This window comes from Malus sylvestris, chromosome 6, assembly GCF_916048215.2.
Source record: "Malus sylvestris chromosome 6, drMalSylv7.2, whole genome shotgun sequence".
Taxonomy (NCBI): Eukaryota; Viridiplantae; Streptophyta; class Magnoliopsida; order Rosales; family Rosaceae; genus Malus; species Malus sylvestris.
The window spans coordinates 19,265,569-19,281,320 of NC_062265.1; the positions used below are offsets into that span (position 1 = coordinate 19,265,569).

At 39.2% G+C, this 15,752-nt stretch overlaps 1 protein-coding gene and 1 pseudogene across 1 annotated transcript; one reads left to right on the forward strand and one right to left on the reverse strand.

Moving 5' to 3' along the window:
* Nucleotides 1-8,974: 8,974 nt before the first annotated feature.
* LOC126627568 (small nucleolar RNA R71) lies at nt 8,975-9,081 on the reverse strand (annotated as a pseudogene).
* Nucleotides 9,082-10,164: 1,083 nt separating this feature from the next.
* Nucleotides 10,165-10,767, forward strand: LOC126625497 (uncharacterized). Its single transcript, XM_050294575.1, has 2 exons — nt 10,165-10,375; nt 10,466-10,767. The coding sequence occupies exons 1-2, from the start codon at nt 10,165-10,167 to the stop codon at nt 10,765-10,767; spliced, it is 513 nt and encodes a 170-aa protein (XP_050150532.1).
* Nucleotides 10,768-15,752: the final 4,985 nt, after the last annotated feature.

The following is a 15,752-nucleotide window of genomic DNA, read 5'->3' on the forward strand; positions in this document are numbered from 1 at the left end:
TGGATAGAGAGAGACCCCATGAGTGTCGCCGCTTGGTCTAGCTTCAGCGTCTCTTCGACGTTCTCCACTGGAGGTTCCTCATCCTCGTCGTTTTCCTTCTTTACCGGATTATCCCCTTGCCTGGCTTTCTCATCGGGCTTTGCATCTAGTTGGTTAACAAGTGCTGCGATTTGCAGGTCTTTTTCCTCCACAGTCCTTGTGAGCTTTGCGATTGCTTCGTTCATCTGAGCCAGCTGCTCCTCAATTGAAGTTGTTCCGGTAACCATGACTTGCATAGCTATGCCGCTGCTCGAGTCGGCATCGGAAAGTAAGGATTCAGAGTACTTCCTCTGGCTTTCCTCTCTTGGCGCCCTGAGCGAGGCCAGGGTGATCACCGGTTCGAACCTCGGGTGCTCTTGTGCCTTCGGCGGAGTTGATGAAGGGGCGGAAGAGGCGGCGGAAAGAGCTTTTGCCTTACTTCGAGTTATGATGCCTGAAGTGATGCCCCCTGTCGTGATGACGCTCTTGTTTCTTGCATTGGCAGCGAGAACAACTTGGGCCTTCCTTGACGCCATTTGTGCTTGTTGCGGATTCAAAGATAGAGATGAGAGGTAGAGACTATCCCACCGGGCGTGCCAAATTTGTAAACACGGAAATTCCTGAAACGAAAGAGACAAGAACACGTGTCCAAAATAATATTTGTATTAATGATTTAGGGGTTACAATCTCTTCTACAAATTTATCCTCTGATTCTATCTTTGAAACGTGTAGATGTAGTGTTGTTGATCCAAGGGCCGTCGAGGCTTGATCTTGGACGAACAGTTGATGAATGATGAACACCTTCTTCAAGGGCCGTCGGGGCTTGATCTTGAATGGGTGGAAGTTCTTCAAGGGGCGTTGGAGCTTGATCTTGAAGGAGGATTTCACGAAGAACAGATAGGGCTTTCTTGATCCTTCGGGATTTGCTTGAGAGCTTCAGAGTTTCGAGGCTTCAAGGCTTTGGTGTGGTGTGATTTCTCTTCCAATTTGGGAGTAGAGAAAGTGTATCTAAAATCCTCCCTTGATTCTTTGATGGAGGAGCCTATTTATAGGCCTTGAGAATGAACCACCACCATCCATTTGTTTTGGTGTATGTTGTAGGTGAATTGGTGGATTGTTGTAGGTGAATTTGGGTTGAGGTTGTAGGTGAATTTGGATGGATTGTTGTAGGTGAATTTGGGTGGAGGTTGTAGGTGAATTTGGATTGGTTGTTGTAGGTGAATTTGGGTGGAGGTTGTAGGTGAATTTGGATGGGTTGTTGTAGGTGAATTTGGGTGGGGGTTGTAGGTGAATTTGGATGAAGGTTGTAGTTTTAACACAATGGTCAACATTTATTTCACTAAAATTTCAATGTTTACAAATGTAATCTTAATGCAAGCGCTAACATTTATGCCACCAAAATTTCAATGTCTACAGAATCGTTACTGGAACCTCATCATAAGTCAAATCTGGGTTAATCTGAGGAGGATTCACAAGTGACGAATCAGAGACGTGTCTTCTTAGCATGGACACGTGGAGCACATTATGCACTCTTGACAATTTTGGAAGTAGATCAAGTTGGTAGGCCGCTTCACCAACTCACTCAATAATCTGATATGGTCTGATGTAACAAGGACTTAGATTTCCTTTCTTCCCAAAACGTACAACGCCTTTCCATGGTGACAACTTTAAAAATACCTAATCTCCAACCTTATATACTCTTTTGTCGATCTTGTGCTGCTTTCATATTGCCCTTTATCACTTGAATATTCTATGCTATCTCATCTATAATTTTAGGGCCCACCAAAACTCTTTCGCCGACCTCGGACCAACACAACGGTGTACGATAAGGTTTCCCATACAATGCCTTAAATGGTGAAATACCAATGCTGGAGTGAAAGCTATTATTGCAGGCGAATTCTATCAAAGGTAAGCGCTTGTGCCATGCGTCTCCGAATTGCAGGACTAAAGATCTCAGCATATCTTCCAACATCTGAATAGTTCTCTTTGATTACCCATCAGTCTGAGGATGATAGGCAGTGTTGTATAGTAATTTCGAACCTAGAGCTTCTTGAAAAGCTACCCAAAATTTCGAAGTAAATCTGGGGTCCCGATCAGAAATAATACTAATTGGAACACCATGATAATTAACAATTTCAAAAACAAAAAGTTTGGCTAACCTACTCAAATGGTAGTTTTCATGAACATGTAGGAAATGCACTGACTTGGTAAGCCGATCTACAATCACCCAGATACCGTCATAGCCATTACGTGTACGAGGAAGCTTGTACACGAAATCCATAGTGATATCTTCCCAACTGGTTTCTTTCTTTCCATTTTGACCTACTGATAGACCGGGCAACAACTCACGTACTCCGCAATTTCTTTTTTCATTCCTGGCCAGTAGTAGAAAGGTTGGATAGTATGATACATTTTAGTACTCCTGGAATGCATCGCATAAGCTGGAATATGCACCTCATCGAGTATTTCTTTCTTTAGTTCTTCCACCTTTGGTACATACAAGGGATCGTTCTATTACAGGGATTAGAAGAGATGCTAATCAACACAAATTAAACTTACAAAATTGAAAACTAAGTCAAACTAACAACAAAACAATGATTGGGGGGATTTTGGATGAATTTAATTAAAACAAAAGTAAATGGCAGCAAGTAAATTAAGTTGTGAATGAAATATGGATGAAATGATAGCTAAATGATTCTTCTCCACACATGAAACATATGCATACAAATCAATTTCCAGATATTCTTTCTATAAACCATGAATGACAATGCCCCAAATTAACTGTGAACAACATTAATTAACTCTCGGATTTTCCTAAGTTCATTGAATTGGACTTAGCGACGCAACCAAATTATTCTTCTCAAGTTCCCTAACTATGAAAAGCATGATAGAGATATATCTGAAAGATCTTTAAGTTCTGTGAAAATCATAAGCTTTGACAAAACATTCGTAACTATGAAAAGCATGATAGTCTTGCCAAGAATATACTTAACTCAATCATGACTAATGACTTTTACTACTTACAAATATAAGTTCATAATGATTAGGTGGAATTCCCTTATATTCTAGTATCAAATCCCTGTATGCAGACTAAGTATGCATCCTTAATAAACATACAAGAATAAGTTCTCTATAAAGCAGATAAGTAAATCGCATTCATGTTTTACGAAACAATAACTGGATGTAATCAATTTATATAAAACATATGATCATGGATTCGAATTCACCTCTAGCTAAAAAGAAACTTAGTTACACATGTTCATCATAATTGAAAAAAAAAAGAATCTAAAATAAACATTGAAACTTAAAACAAAGATAGAAAGAACTCTGAAAATTCCAGTAGCTTCAATTGATTAATTCTAAGTGCAGCACACCCTAAATCGCTATAGGAATTTCATATATATATAGGGGGAATGGCTGAATCCAAGGAGAAAAAGGGATTAGGTGTTTTGAGTTATTTTAGGACTCTAAGAAACAAGTGGAAAGTATTGGAATGTGATTAGGATTCCTCCTTGCAGCTGGAGATAAGATAAGATAATGTTGGATAAGATAGGATAATATATGATAAGATAGGATAAGATAAGATAATGTTCATCTCCAACTAGGATTCCTTTTTCTTGTGTAATTCATTGCCTTCCAAGCCTCAACTTTAATTTCTCTAGATTTTAGCACATGTTTAACGCTTCTTAAACACCAAAACGTCCAGCCCATATGCTATCCACGCATGTTATCCAATCCAAGTCCAAAACTGCTCCAAATTGCTTCATTTAGCTATTTATTGTCATCTTTATCAACTGGACCTACAATAATACGAAAATAATTTAAATTACCAAAATAAATGGAAATTAACTAAGTACATGCAAAGAAATAAGATAACAAAGTCGCATAAATATGCTCCAATCAATACCATCAGGCCTTTAAATCCTAAGATCTCCCTTATTGCCGTTCAACATTGATTGCTTTAACTCCTTGGATTTTGAGTCGTTCATCTGAGACTCGAGAACATGATCCAATAAAACTAGTCTGACTTGAAAATTGGCAAGTAGGGCTCCCTAGCGATCCATTCATAAAACCGCTTCAGTAGATCTTAGGTTCGTCAGAAGAGGAACACGACATGCATAAAGAGCATTAAGTCAGTGAGATTTCCTGTTAAGAGCATCTGCTACAGTATTTGCATGACTAGAGTGATATTCAATAGTGCAGTCATAATCGCTAATCAATTCCATCCAACTATGATGCCGGAGATTAAGTTATTTTTGAGTAAACATATACTTGGGGCTTTTATGGTCAATGAAGATTCAACACGTTTCCCTATAAAAATAGTGCCTCCAAATTTTCAAAGCGAAAACAATAGCTACCAATTCGAGATCATAAGTAGGGTGATTCATCTCATAGGGCTTTAATTGTCGTGAAGCATTCGTGATTACCTTTCCATGTTGCATCAATACACAGCCTAGACCATTCATAGAGGCATTATTATAGATCTCGAAATTCCCATTGTCATCAACAAGTGCCAAAACAGGCGCATGAGTGAGACAGTACTTCAACTATTGAAAACTCCGTTCACAATCATCACTTCATTTAAAATGTACTCATTTCCTGGTTAACCTTGTTAGAAGTAGGGCTATGGCTGAGAAGTCTTTCACAAAGCGTCGATAATAGCCAACAAGACCAAGATAACTTTGTACTTCAGTAACACTCTGAGGTTACTCCTAAATTTCCATTGCTGTTACTTTATAAGGGTCCACGAGAACACCTTGAGCTGATATCACATGTCCTAAGAATGACACCTGATCCAGCCAAAACTGGCATTTACTGAAGCATACAATTGATTGTCCCTTAGCTTCTTTAAAACTAGACGTAAATGTCTAGCATGGTAAGCCTCATTCTTAGAATACACCAGAATGTCATTGATGAAGACAATTACGAACCTGTCAAGGTATGGATGGAATACCCGATTCATCAGGTCCATAAAAGTTGTTGGAGCATTAGTTAACACAAATGATATCATGAGAAACTCATAATGACCATATCAAGTTCGAAAGGCCATTTTTGAAACATCATCACTTCTGATATTCAACTGATAATAGCCAAACCTTAGATCGATTTTTGAGAAAATATAAGCACTATGAAGCTAATAAAAAAGATCATCGATACTAGGCAACGGATAACGATTTTTAATCGTAACCTGATTCAGCTATCTATAATCGATACATAGCCTTAAAGTTTTGTCTTTCTTCCTCACAAACAAGACTGAAGCTCCCCAAGGGGAAATGCTCGGCTGAATAAAACCTTATCAACAAGTTCTTGCAACTGGGTTTTTAATTCTCTCAACTCCGCAGGAGCCATACGATATTGAGTTAGAGAAATAGGGTCGGTACCTAAAATTAGGTTGATGGTGAACTCCACTTCACGATCCGGTGGTAGGCTAGGTAAATCATCAGGAAAAACATCAAGAAAGTGTTTGACTACTTGAACGTCTTCCACCTATGCAGGAATCTCCTCAGTCATCACTACATGAGCTAAGTAGCCTTGACAACCCTTCCTCAACATCTGGTTTGCCCTCATGGTAAAGATAACTCCATGTTTCATACCACTATGTTCACCGACAAAAGTCACGATAGGCATGCCTGGTCGATGAAAAGTAACAATTTTCTGGTGACAATTCAATATGGCATAATTGTAATCTAACTAATCTATGCCCAAGATAATATCGAAGTCAATGATGTCTAAGGGAACGAGATTCGCTGGCATTACTACGTCCTCGATGAGAACATGACATCCTCGATACTCCCAACTAACATAACAAGTTTCACCCCTAGGCATCTAGAACTCCAAATCATAACTGAATGGAGTGGGGTGAGGTTGAGTCTTTTGAGCAAACATATGGGAAATAACCAAATGAGTAGCACCCAAGTCAATTAAAATTCTAGCAAAATGTACCCATGATCAAATCAAGATTACTCTGAGCATCCTGCAAGATGATTTTTTTTACGCGACCTTGCATTTGATGTCTACCTCCACAACCAATGTTTGCCTCCGCGTCCCTAATTACCTCGACCTTGGTTGGTTTGATTAGTTTGCCTAGCCTAGCCGCCACTGCTAGAAGCTACATCAAGATTTTGGTATTGTCCGCCAGCATACCACTGCGCTTCGCCACCCTGATACATCGTATAAATCCCCTGGTACTGCAGATAGCCACCCTAGTAATAAGGAACATCAAGTGGGTTCTGATCACTCATATATTTCATGCATTTATACCATCCATTTCTAAAGTCTTTGTGATGTTTTTGTGTTAAAATTGTGGATTTTACCTTATCTTGTGTTAATGTGCAGTTTAATTTATTTTAGGATCACTTTCAAGCAAAATGGAGAAAAGGAATTAATAAAAACAAATAAGAGAAATGGAAGTGGAGCTTGTCTCGACGGGGTGATGTTTTGAAAGGATCATTACCTTATTGTTTAAAGCAAAATATGGCAGACAAGAAAAGTGGAAGGAAAAGAAAAAAAGAAAGAATTAAAAAGATAAGAAAAGATGAAGAAAGGCACACGGGACAGGGACAGTGGGGTGGAAAGACAGAGCGGGCAGACAGAGAGGAGTAGAAAAAAAAAAAAAAAGAATACAAGAAGCAGGAACAGCAAGGATAGCACAGCAAAAAGGAAAAGGGGAAATAACATAATAGAGACTGACAGAGAAGGCACATGGACTGACAGAAGGATAGAAAGAAAACAAATACAAAATTAAAAGGCAGAGAGAAAGACACACGGGACTGGCAGACAGAGAGGAGTGGAAGGAAAAGAAAAGAAAAAAAAAAGAAAGGAATAAGAGAGGAGAGAGACACGGACAGAAGGAGATAAGAGAGGAGAGAGGAGGGCAGTGCGGAAGGGAAGGAAACACAAGAAGCAGAGGACAGAGATAAGAGGGCACAGAGGAGGCTAGCACACGAACAGGGAGGGTAGAAAGGAGTGCAGTGCGCACGGAAAAAAAAAAGCAGAGAAAACAGGTGCAGAGAAACAGGCGCAGAGAAAGAGGAAGTCAGGAGCAGGGAGCAAAGGGAACGGAGAGCACGGAGAAAAGAAAAGACAGAGGGCAGAGACTTGCGACGGGAGAAAAGAAAAGGGTGTTTTCTTTCTTAGTTATTATTATTTTTTTTTTGGATAATTTCTTATGATTTAATACAAGTATGTGTAACTAATTTATTTTGCTAGAGTGAGGCCATGAGCCGCAACATAAATACGTAGATTTATTTTTCAATTGCTTAAGTGTTGTTACATGCTTGCTTTGATATTTTCAATCACTGAATTAAACTATCTATGTACCTTGATGCTTGATCACCATTAGGATGCTTAGAAAAGTTATCGGATGCAATTTTGAACGAATTTCACGTTAAAATTGGTTGTGCTTCTTGTGATTGAGGATTGTACTCTCCTAAGGTAAATATCATGCTCTTAGGGATTACATGGTTTAACAAAAGGATTTTCACCAAGATTAATGAATCACTCATGTTTATATTTAATCCAAATGTCATGGATAAGTTGCATGTAGTGGTATGCGTTTTAGCTTGAATGTCACAAGTAAAACATACACAAGGAAAATCCAACCTTCAAAGCATGTGTGTTTTCAATTATTTAAGCAATTGGAAGAGCTACGTAGGAGTGTTGTTGGTAAAGGTTGAACTCTAGCATATTGTCAATCTATTTTTCTTCAATCATTTATTTTATCTTGAATTTTCTCATTTACTTGTTTTGTTAAGTTGAATCATTGTTCCTATAAGCAAATTCCCATTTTAGATATTTGTTTAATTCACATCCAGTAGTTTTTAGTTTCGTCAAATTAGTGTAATTCTTAGAGTTAAATAAGTAAATACACAAAAACTCGTAAATTGTTTATATCAGTCCCTGAGGAGATCGACCTTGCTTGAGCCATTCTATACTACAAACACTTGTTCTCTTGCAAGAATTTTCTATGGTTTAACCTTTTGTTTTACAAGTGGTAAAATCGCTATCAAGAAATTGGCACCGTTGCCGGGGACTGTGCCAACAGTTCCCGAGCTTTTGTGTTTATTTTTCTTATGCTTATATTTATGTCTTATTTTTGTTAATCATTAAAAAAAAACAGCAATTAATTTAATTGAGTTTTGATCTTTGATTAAGTGCAGTGGATATGTGGTGTGAGATTTTTGTCTTTGTTTAACTAACTAGGGGTTGCCAATTTGCATAAATTGTGTTTTTAATTCATCTAGGTTTACTTACTTTCTTTTCCTTTTTGTTGTTTAGTTACTTTCTGTTAAGTTTTATTTTATTTTACTTTTATTTTTATTTTTATTTTTTATTTTTTTGGCTTAATATTTCTGTTGTTTGTTCAGGTGTAGTACATGGTGATTGGAACAAGGTCCAAGAATCAAGTGCTTATTCCTTACGACCCTGAACCAGAGAGAAGTGCAAGGAAGTTAGCTAGAGAAAAATATTTAGCACAAGATTCCAACCTTGGTGATACTTTTCTTAAGGATTTGTTCCGTGATCCTGAGAGCAGCACATCTATTTTCCAACCTTTGGCACTAGTTGCACACATGGCCCTAGCCTTACCTGCAGCAGTCAACCTTTAAGGAATTCATTGGCAGCGAGAATCAATGCAGTGCCAAGGTGCATTTTATATCCAGATGTGGAAGATGGGACAACCTTTGAAATCAAACCTCACATCCTCAACATATTGCCATCCTTTCATGGGTTGCCAAACAGTGATCCCAACATGCATTTGGCTGATTTTATTGAGGCATGTGACAACACCATAATCAGAGGTTTCTCTTCTGAAGCTATCAAGTTACGCTTGTTCCCGTTCTCTTTGAAGGACAAAGCTAAGGCGTGGCTGCATTCTCTGCCTGCCAATAGCATTACAACATGGACAGAATTGCAAGAAAAATTTCTCAATAAATTTTTTCCTTCTTCCAAGACTCTTGCACTTAAGAAAGAGATATTGGCTTTCGCTCAAAAACCAAACGAGTCTTTCCATGAAGCTTGGGAAAGGTATAATGAGATGTACACAAAATGTCCTCATGCTGGGTTTCATTCTAACCTTCAAATGAACATATTTTATGATGGTCTCAATGCCACCACCAAGAGTCAAGTGAATGCATCTGATGGAGGGTCGTTAATGTCAAAATCTGCAAGGGAAGCATTTGAGTTGTTTGATATGATGGCTTCTGAATCCCAACAATGGACAAAAGAACAAACACAAAAGAGGGGAGTTTTTGAGATTTCTCAGAGTTCTCCTAATGTTTCTGCTCAAATTGCTAAAATGGAAAAGAATTTTAATGCCAAGTTTGCTGCCTTAATGCAGGTTTCTTCCATGCCCAATGCCCAGGAAGCTTGCATCATTTGTAGTGAGAAAACTCATGACATCACTCAATGCCCCAACAAGGATAGCTATCCTAAGCTTGTGCAAGAGCATGTGAATATGGTGAATAATTTCATTAGACCCAGAAGTGACCTTATTCCAATACATATAATCCTGGGTGGAAGAACCACCCCAATCTCAGTTGGGGTGGCAACCAACAACCACGTCCATACCAACAGTCTTACCAATCAACTAGTGAGACTAAGAAACCATCTCTTGAAGACCAAATGTTACAGCTAGCTCAACATATGTCTGCTCTCTCTAATAGCACCAACAATTTTGTCCAATCCACACAAACTAGCATTCAGAATCTCACGGCATCAGTGGGGAATTTGGAGACTCAAGTTGGACAACTTGCTACCATGTTCAATGAAAGAGAGAAAGGAAAGTTCCCGAGCCAATCTGAGCAAAATCCAAGAGGGATGGAGCATTGCAAAGTAATACGGACATTGAGAAGTGGCAAGAGTTATGACAACAGAGAAGTGGTGCACCATGAAGCCGAAGTGGAAGAAGAAGAGTTTACTGAAAGTGCACCGTTAGCTGCAAAGTCTCGGTTAGAGGCTATTTCTGTAGCAGGTATTCCAGATCCTAGTACAAGTGACAAAGTGCAATCTCGACCCAACTCTGATGCAAACAAGGAAAAAGCCCTTGGTAGTTTATTTGCACCTTCTGACAAGCCACCATACAAGCCACCTTTGCCATTTCCACAACGGCAGCAATAACGTTCCAAGGATCAACAATGCATTGAATTCATGAAGACGTTGGTTAAGGTTCAAATTAATTTGCCTCTATTAGATGCTGTTAAACAAATCCCATCATATGCCAAATTTCTGAAGGAGCTATGTTCTAAAAAGAAAAAGTTCTTGGAATACAAGAAGGTGATTTTAACTGAGCAATGCAGTGCTGTCCTCTTACATAAGCTACCACCCAAGAAGAAAGATCCGGGGAGTTTCACTATCTCTTGTACTATTGGTAGTCTTGATTTTCATAAAGTATTGATTGATTTAGGAGCAAGTGTTAACCTTATGCCTTATTCTGTTTTTCAAAAATTAGGTGAAGGAGAACTCAAGCCCACATCTATGAGTCTTCAATTGGCAAATAGGTCCGTGACCTATCCTTTGGGTATTCTGGAAGATGTGATTATTAAAGTGGATAAATTCTATCTTCCAGCTGATTTCATTGTACTTGACATGGAGGAAGACAAGGAAGTGCCTCTCATTTTAGGCCGACCGTTCATGGCCACCGCCCGGACACTTATTAATGTGGAAGCAGGTACTTTAACCTTAAGAGTGCAAGGAGAGTCAGTTGTATTCAAACTCTTTGAAGCTGTCAAGCGTCATTTCGAACTTGAATAGTGTTTTCATGTTGATGTTATGGATGGGATTGTGCATGCAAACTTTGCCTTACGATCATCTAATGATGAGCTGTTAACTTGCCTCACCAACCATGATGCTACTTTATCTATGGAAGAAAATGTGGTGGACGTCATCGCTGCATTGGATAGTGCACAAATTCATAATCCAAAGTGGCGACATGTTTATGAAAGCCTTGGAGTGCCTAAGCAGCCCCTTCTTCCTTCAAGTGAGCAAGCTCCGAAGTTAGAACTCAAGCTACTACCGAGCCACCTCAAGTATGCTCATCTCGGGGTGAATGAGACCTTGCCTGTTATTATTGCTGTTGATCTTAATGACACGGAGGAAGACAAATTACTAAGAGTTCTTCGCAAGTATCAAGATGCTCTGGGGTGGACATTTGCTGACATAAAAGGCATTAGTCCAGCTTTGTGCATGCATATAATTTTTATGGAAACTGGGACTAAACCAATTGTTGAAGCTCAAAGACGTCTAAATCCGATCATGAAGGAAGTTGTAAGAGTTGAGGTGATGAAATTGCTTGATGCAGGTATTATTTATCCAATCTCGGATAGTAAATGGGTGAGCCCGACTCAGGTGGTTCCAAAGAAAACTGGTATTACTGTGGTGAAGAATGATAACAATGAGCTTGTGCCTACAAGGATGACCACCGGATGGCGAATGTATGTTGACTATAGAAAGCCCAATGACAGCACTAGAAAGGATCATTTTCCGCTGCCATTCATTGATCAGATGCTCGAGAGACTAGCTGGTCATTCTTTCTATTGTTTCTTAGATGGTTATTTAGGGTACAACCAAATTCCAATTGCCCCTGAGGATCAAGAGAAGACAACGTTTACATGCCCTTTTGGTACATTTGCATACAGACGAATGCCATTTGGATTGTGCAATGCCCCTACCACTTTCCAACGATGCATGATGAATATTTTTTCTGGAATGGTTGAAAATATTGTTGAGGTTTTTATGGATGACTTTTCTGTTTTTGGTAATTCTTTCGATATATGTTTGGATAACTTGTCTTTGGTTTTGAAAAGATGCAAGGAGACTAATCTTGTGTTAAATTGGGAGAAATGCCATTTTATGGTTAAGCATGGCATTGTGCTAGGACATCTAATTTCAAGCAAAGGAATAGAGGTCGACAAGGCAAAGATTGAAGTGATCGCCAAATTACCACCACCAACTTCTGTGAAGAATGTGAGATCTTTCTTGGGACATGCTGGTTTTTATCGAAGATTCATCGAGGATTTTTCCAAAATTAGTCGTCCTCTTTGTAATTTACTTACTAAAGATACTTGTTTTGATTTTAATGCAGATTGTCATGATGCTTTCAACAAATTGAAGGATCTTCTCACATCAGCCCCAATTATAACAGCTCCAGATTGGACCCTTCCTTTTGAGCTCATGTGCGATGCTTCCGATTACGCTGTGGGTGTTGTCCTTGGTCAGCGACGTGACAAGCTCCCCCATGTTATATATTATGCCAACCGCACTTTGAATGATGCTCAGCTGAATTATGCCACTACAGAAAAAGAATTACTTGCAGTGGTATTTGCTCTTGAAAAGTTTCGATCGTACTTAGTTGGTGCTAAAGTCATTGTGTATTCTGATCATTCTGCTCTCAAGTACTTATTGTCTAAAAAAGAGGCCAAACCACGATTGATTCGATGGGTCCTTCTCTTGTAAGAGTTTGATTTGGAGATCCTAGATAAAAAGGGACGTGAGAATGTTGTGGCGGATCATCTCTCAAGATTAGTAAATGCAAGCACTGATGAGGCTACCCCTGCAAGAGAGCTTTCCAGACGAGCAACTTCTAGCGGTTACTCATCAAGTACCATGGTATGCTGACATCGCAAATTATTTGGCATCTGGAGAAATACCATCAGAGTTCAGCTACCAACAAAGGAAGAAGTTCCTTTCCACTGTAAAACACTACTTTTGGGATGAGCCATACCTTTTCAAGCATTGCCAAGATCAAATCATTCGTCGGTATGTCCCCTTCGAAGAACAAGAAAGCATTTTGAAGTTTGCTCACCACTATGCATGTGGTGGTCATTTTGGACCAAGAAGGATAGCGGCCAAGATCTTACAGAGTGGTTTCTTTTGGCCATCTTTATTCAAAGATGCATACCTATGCTGCCAGGCTTGTGATAAGTGTCAAAGAGTTGGAAATCTTTCTCAGAGAAATGAGATGCCTCAACAAAGTATTTTGGTGATTGAACTATTTGATGTTTGGGGTATAGACTTCATGGGACCTTTCCCTTCTTCACATGGCAATATAGGACAGCTTATAAGACACCAATTGGGATGTCTCATTTTCGTTTGGTGTATGGGAAAGCTTGCCATCTACCTATGGAACTTGAGCACAAGGCATATTGGGCTATTAAGCACCTCAATTTTGACTACCAAGCAGCAGGAGAGAAGCGAAAGCTGCAGTTGAATGAACCGGAAGAAATAAGGAATGATGCTTATGAGAATGCAAAGATTTACAAGGATAAGACCAAGAAATTTCATGATGCTCACATCCTTCGTAAAGAGTTTCAACCGGGTCAGAAGGTTTTGCTTTTTAATTCGAGACTAAAACTATTCCCAGGAAAGCTCAAATCACGTTGGAATGGTCCATATCGTGTTGTACAGGTCCATCTTCATGGGGCTGTGGATATCCAAAACATGCAAATTGGTTTTGTCTTCAAAGTTAATGGACATCGCTTGAAGTTATACAAGGAGTCTCCGTATGATCTTGCCAAGGATTCCATCACTTTGAAAGAACCTGTTATTTGAATCAAACTGCCAACAGAATGTCTAGCTCTAGACAGTAACTAAAGCGCTTCTTGGGAGGCAACCCAAGCTTTCTATCTTTCATCTTTAGTTTGAATAATTTTAAATGTTTTTGTTCTATTTTTCTGTTGTTTTCTGGTTTGTGCGTTTAAGTCCTACTTTTGCTTCCTTATGCAGGTAATGATTTTGCAAATCTCTACCACAACTTCTTGCAAAGTTTCTTAATCCCACGGGTTACTCACACATTTGTTATGCATAATGGGACGTGTGGAAACAAGTTTGGGGATGATTTGGAATTCTATCATGGAACAAAAATGCATTTTTATAGCTGCTCTCCTCGCCTACACAAATTGGTGTGTTCTTTCCTTTTCTTTATGTGTATTGATTTCATTTTGTATTTCTTTCCTTCCATTTTTTTGTTTATTGTTCAAAATTCCTTTCATTATCATTGGGAACAATGCTATAATTAAGTTTGGGGGTGGAAATAATATTTCGTTAGTTTACTTCTTCGTAAAAAAAATAAAAAATAAAAATAAAAAAAATTTGTTTTTTTATCATTTTTGTTGTTGTTTGTAGCTACTTCTCAATTCAATGATGAGATTTGATCTTAATTTCCTTCTTCCTTTCAAGAAGTCTAAGTTCTTTTCATTGTCTTTGTGTTAACTGTATTACAAAAGACACAGGACAAGTCCCAACCATCACATTCAATCTGGCCAAGTCTAATATCCCTGAAACTTTCAAAGAAGTGGTGTTTGTCATTGAGTTCTTGTCGGACAAAGCAAGTAAGTCATCTTCTCCAATTTTACATACGTTTTCCACTAACGTGATTCAGGCATCCACACTAGAATTTACACAATTGCCCGATCACTTCAAGTATCACCTTCTATTTAAAGATCACCTCCATACCTTGGGTCCTATTCAAGCTTAGCTGGAGGTATTGTCCGGCTGCAAGACGTTAAAGCAAGTGCTTCTTGGGAGGCAACCCATGTATTCAAATAAGGAAGATTTTTGAATTACTCAACAATCAGTTTTGCGTTTCTAAAAACCTTCCCTTTTCTGTAGTTTTATTTTACCATGATTGATATTTTTATTTGTTGCTTGTTTAATTGTTTTTGGTGTGGGTTTATTTTTGAAACACTGACAGTTATGCAAGGTATTTTATTACATTCATAAAAAAGGAAGGAACATTAAGCAGATAAATACAAGAGGGAGCCTTCACAAAGGTTGCTTAGGAGAAATCTCAGTAGTCAGCGGAGCCTCAGCAGTCGACGGGGCCATAGAAGGAGGAGGTATCGGAGGTTGATCATTTGGAGCTTCACTACGCTGTACAGCCCCAGAAGACGAAGGCAAATGCTATTGGAACAAACCCACAAACCTCCGATGATCAAGTAAAATCTGACCATCAGATTCCTGCATCTGGTCAATTTTCCTCTTCATGTTTGTGGCATAGTTGTGTGCGAGCTTGTGCAACTGTTTATTCTCATGCTTGAGCCCTCTAATCTCCTGTTTGAGACTCATCACTTCAGCCGCCAACGATTCAACTTGACGGGTTCGAGCAAATAGGCGTTGGGCCATGTTGGACACAGAACCCACACACTGCACACTAAGAGCCAGAGACTCCTTAACAGCCAATTCATCAGACCATTTTGAAAGCAGTCTGTTATCTTTAGGAGTGACAAGGTTCCGGGCCACCACCGCAGTTGTCATATCATTCTTCATCACCGAATCCCCAACGGTAAGGGGGCCAGTAGGGGATATAAAGGATAGGCGCCATATGTTGTCTGAAGAAGGCGGGACTGCCTCTTCACCAAGGTTCAAGTGAAAATGACGGTCGGAAGGGCCAGACATTTTCAAAGGTGTTGAAGAAAGAAGAGATCAGACAAGTCAAGATATTAGAAGTGCAAGAAGGGAGTTTATACAAACGCAAATTCAAGTGTGCTTTGAAATGAACTGCGTGCCTCTATAAAAATCAACACTCGACGGGATTTCAGATATCGAAGAGGCGAGCTCAGAATTCAAAGAGGCCAATTCAAAAATCGAAGAGGCGCTAGCTTTCTCAAAAGTTGGGCTTACTTAGAAACCACGGGCCATCCTTTGTTCCAGATTTGTCCGCACTCGTCACATGCAACCTCTACACTCGACGATCTCAGATTTCAAAGAGGCAAGCTCAGAAATCAGAGAGGCATCTGCTT

Excerpts from the sequence above, each read along its gene's own strand:
- LOC126625497 (XM_050294575.1), top strand. The coding sequence starts at position 10,165 with ATGAAGACGTTGGTTAAGGTTCAAATTAATTTGCCTCTATTAGATGCT. Across the intron at positions 10,376-10,465 it reads GGGGAGTTTCACTATCTCTT|GTGAAGGAGAACTCAAGCCC; the intron begins GTACTATTGGTA and ends TTCAAAAATTAG.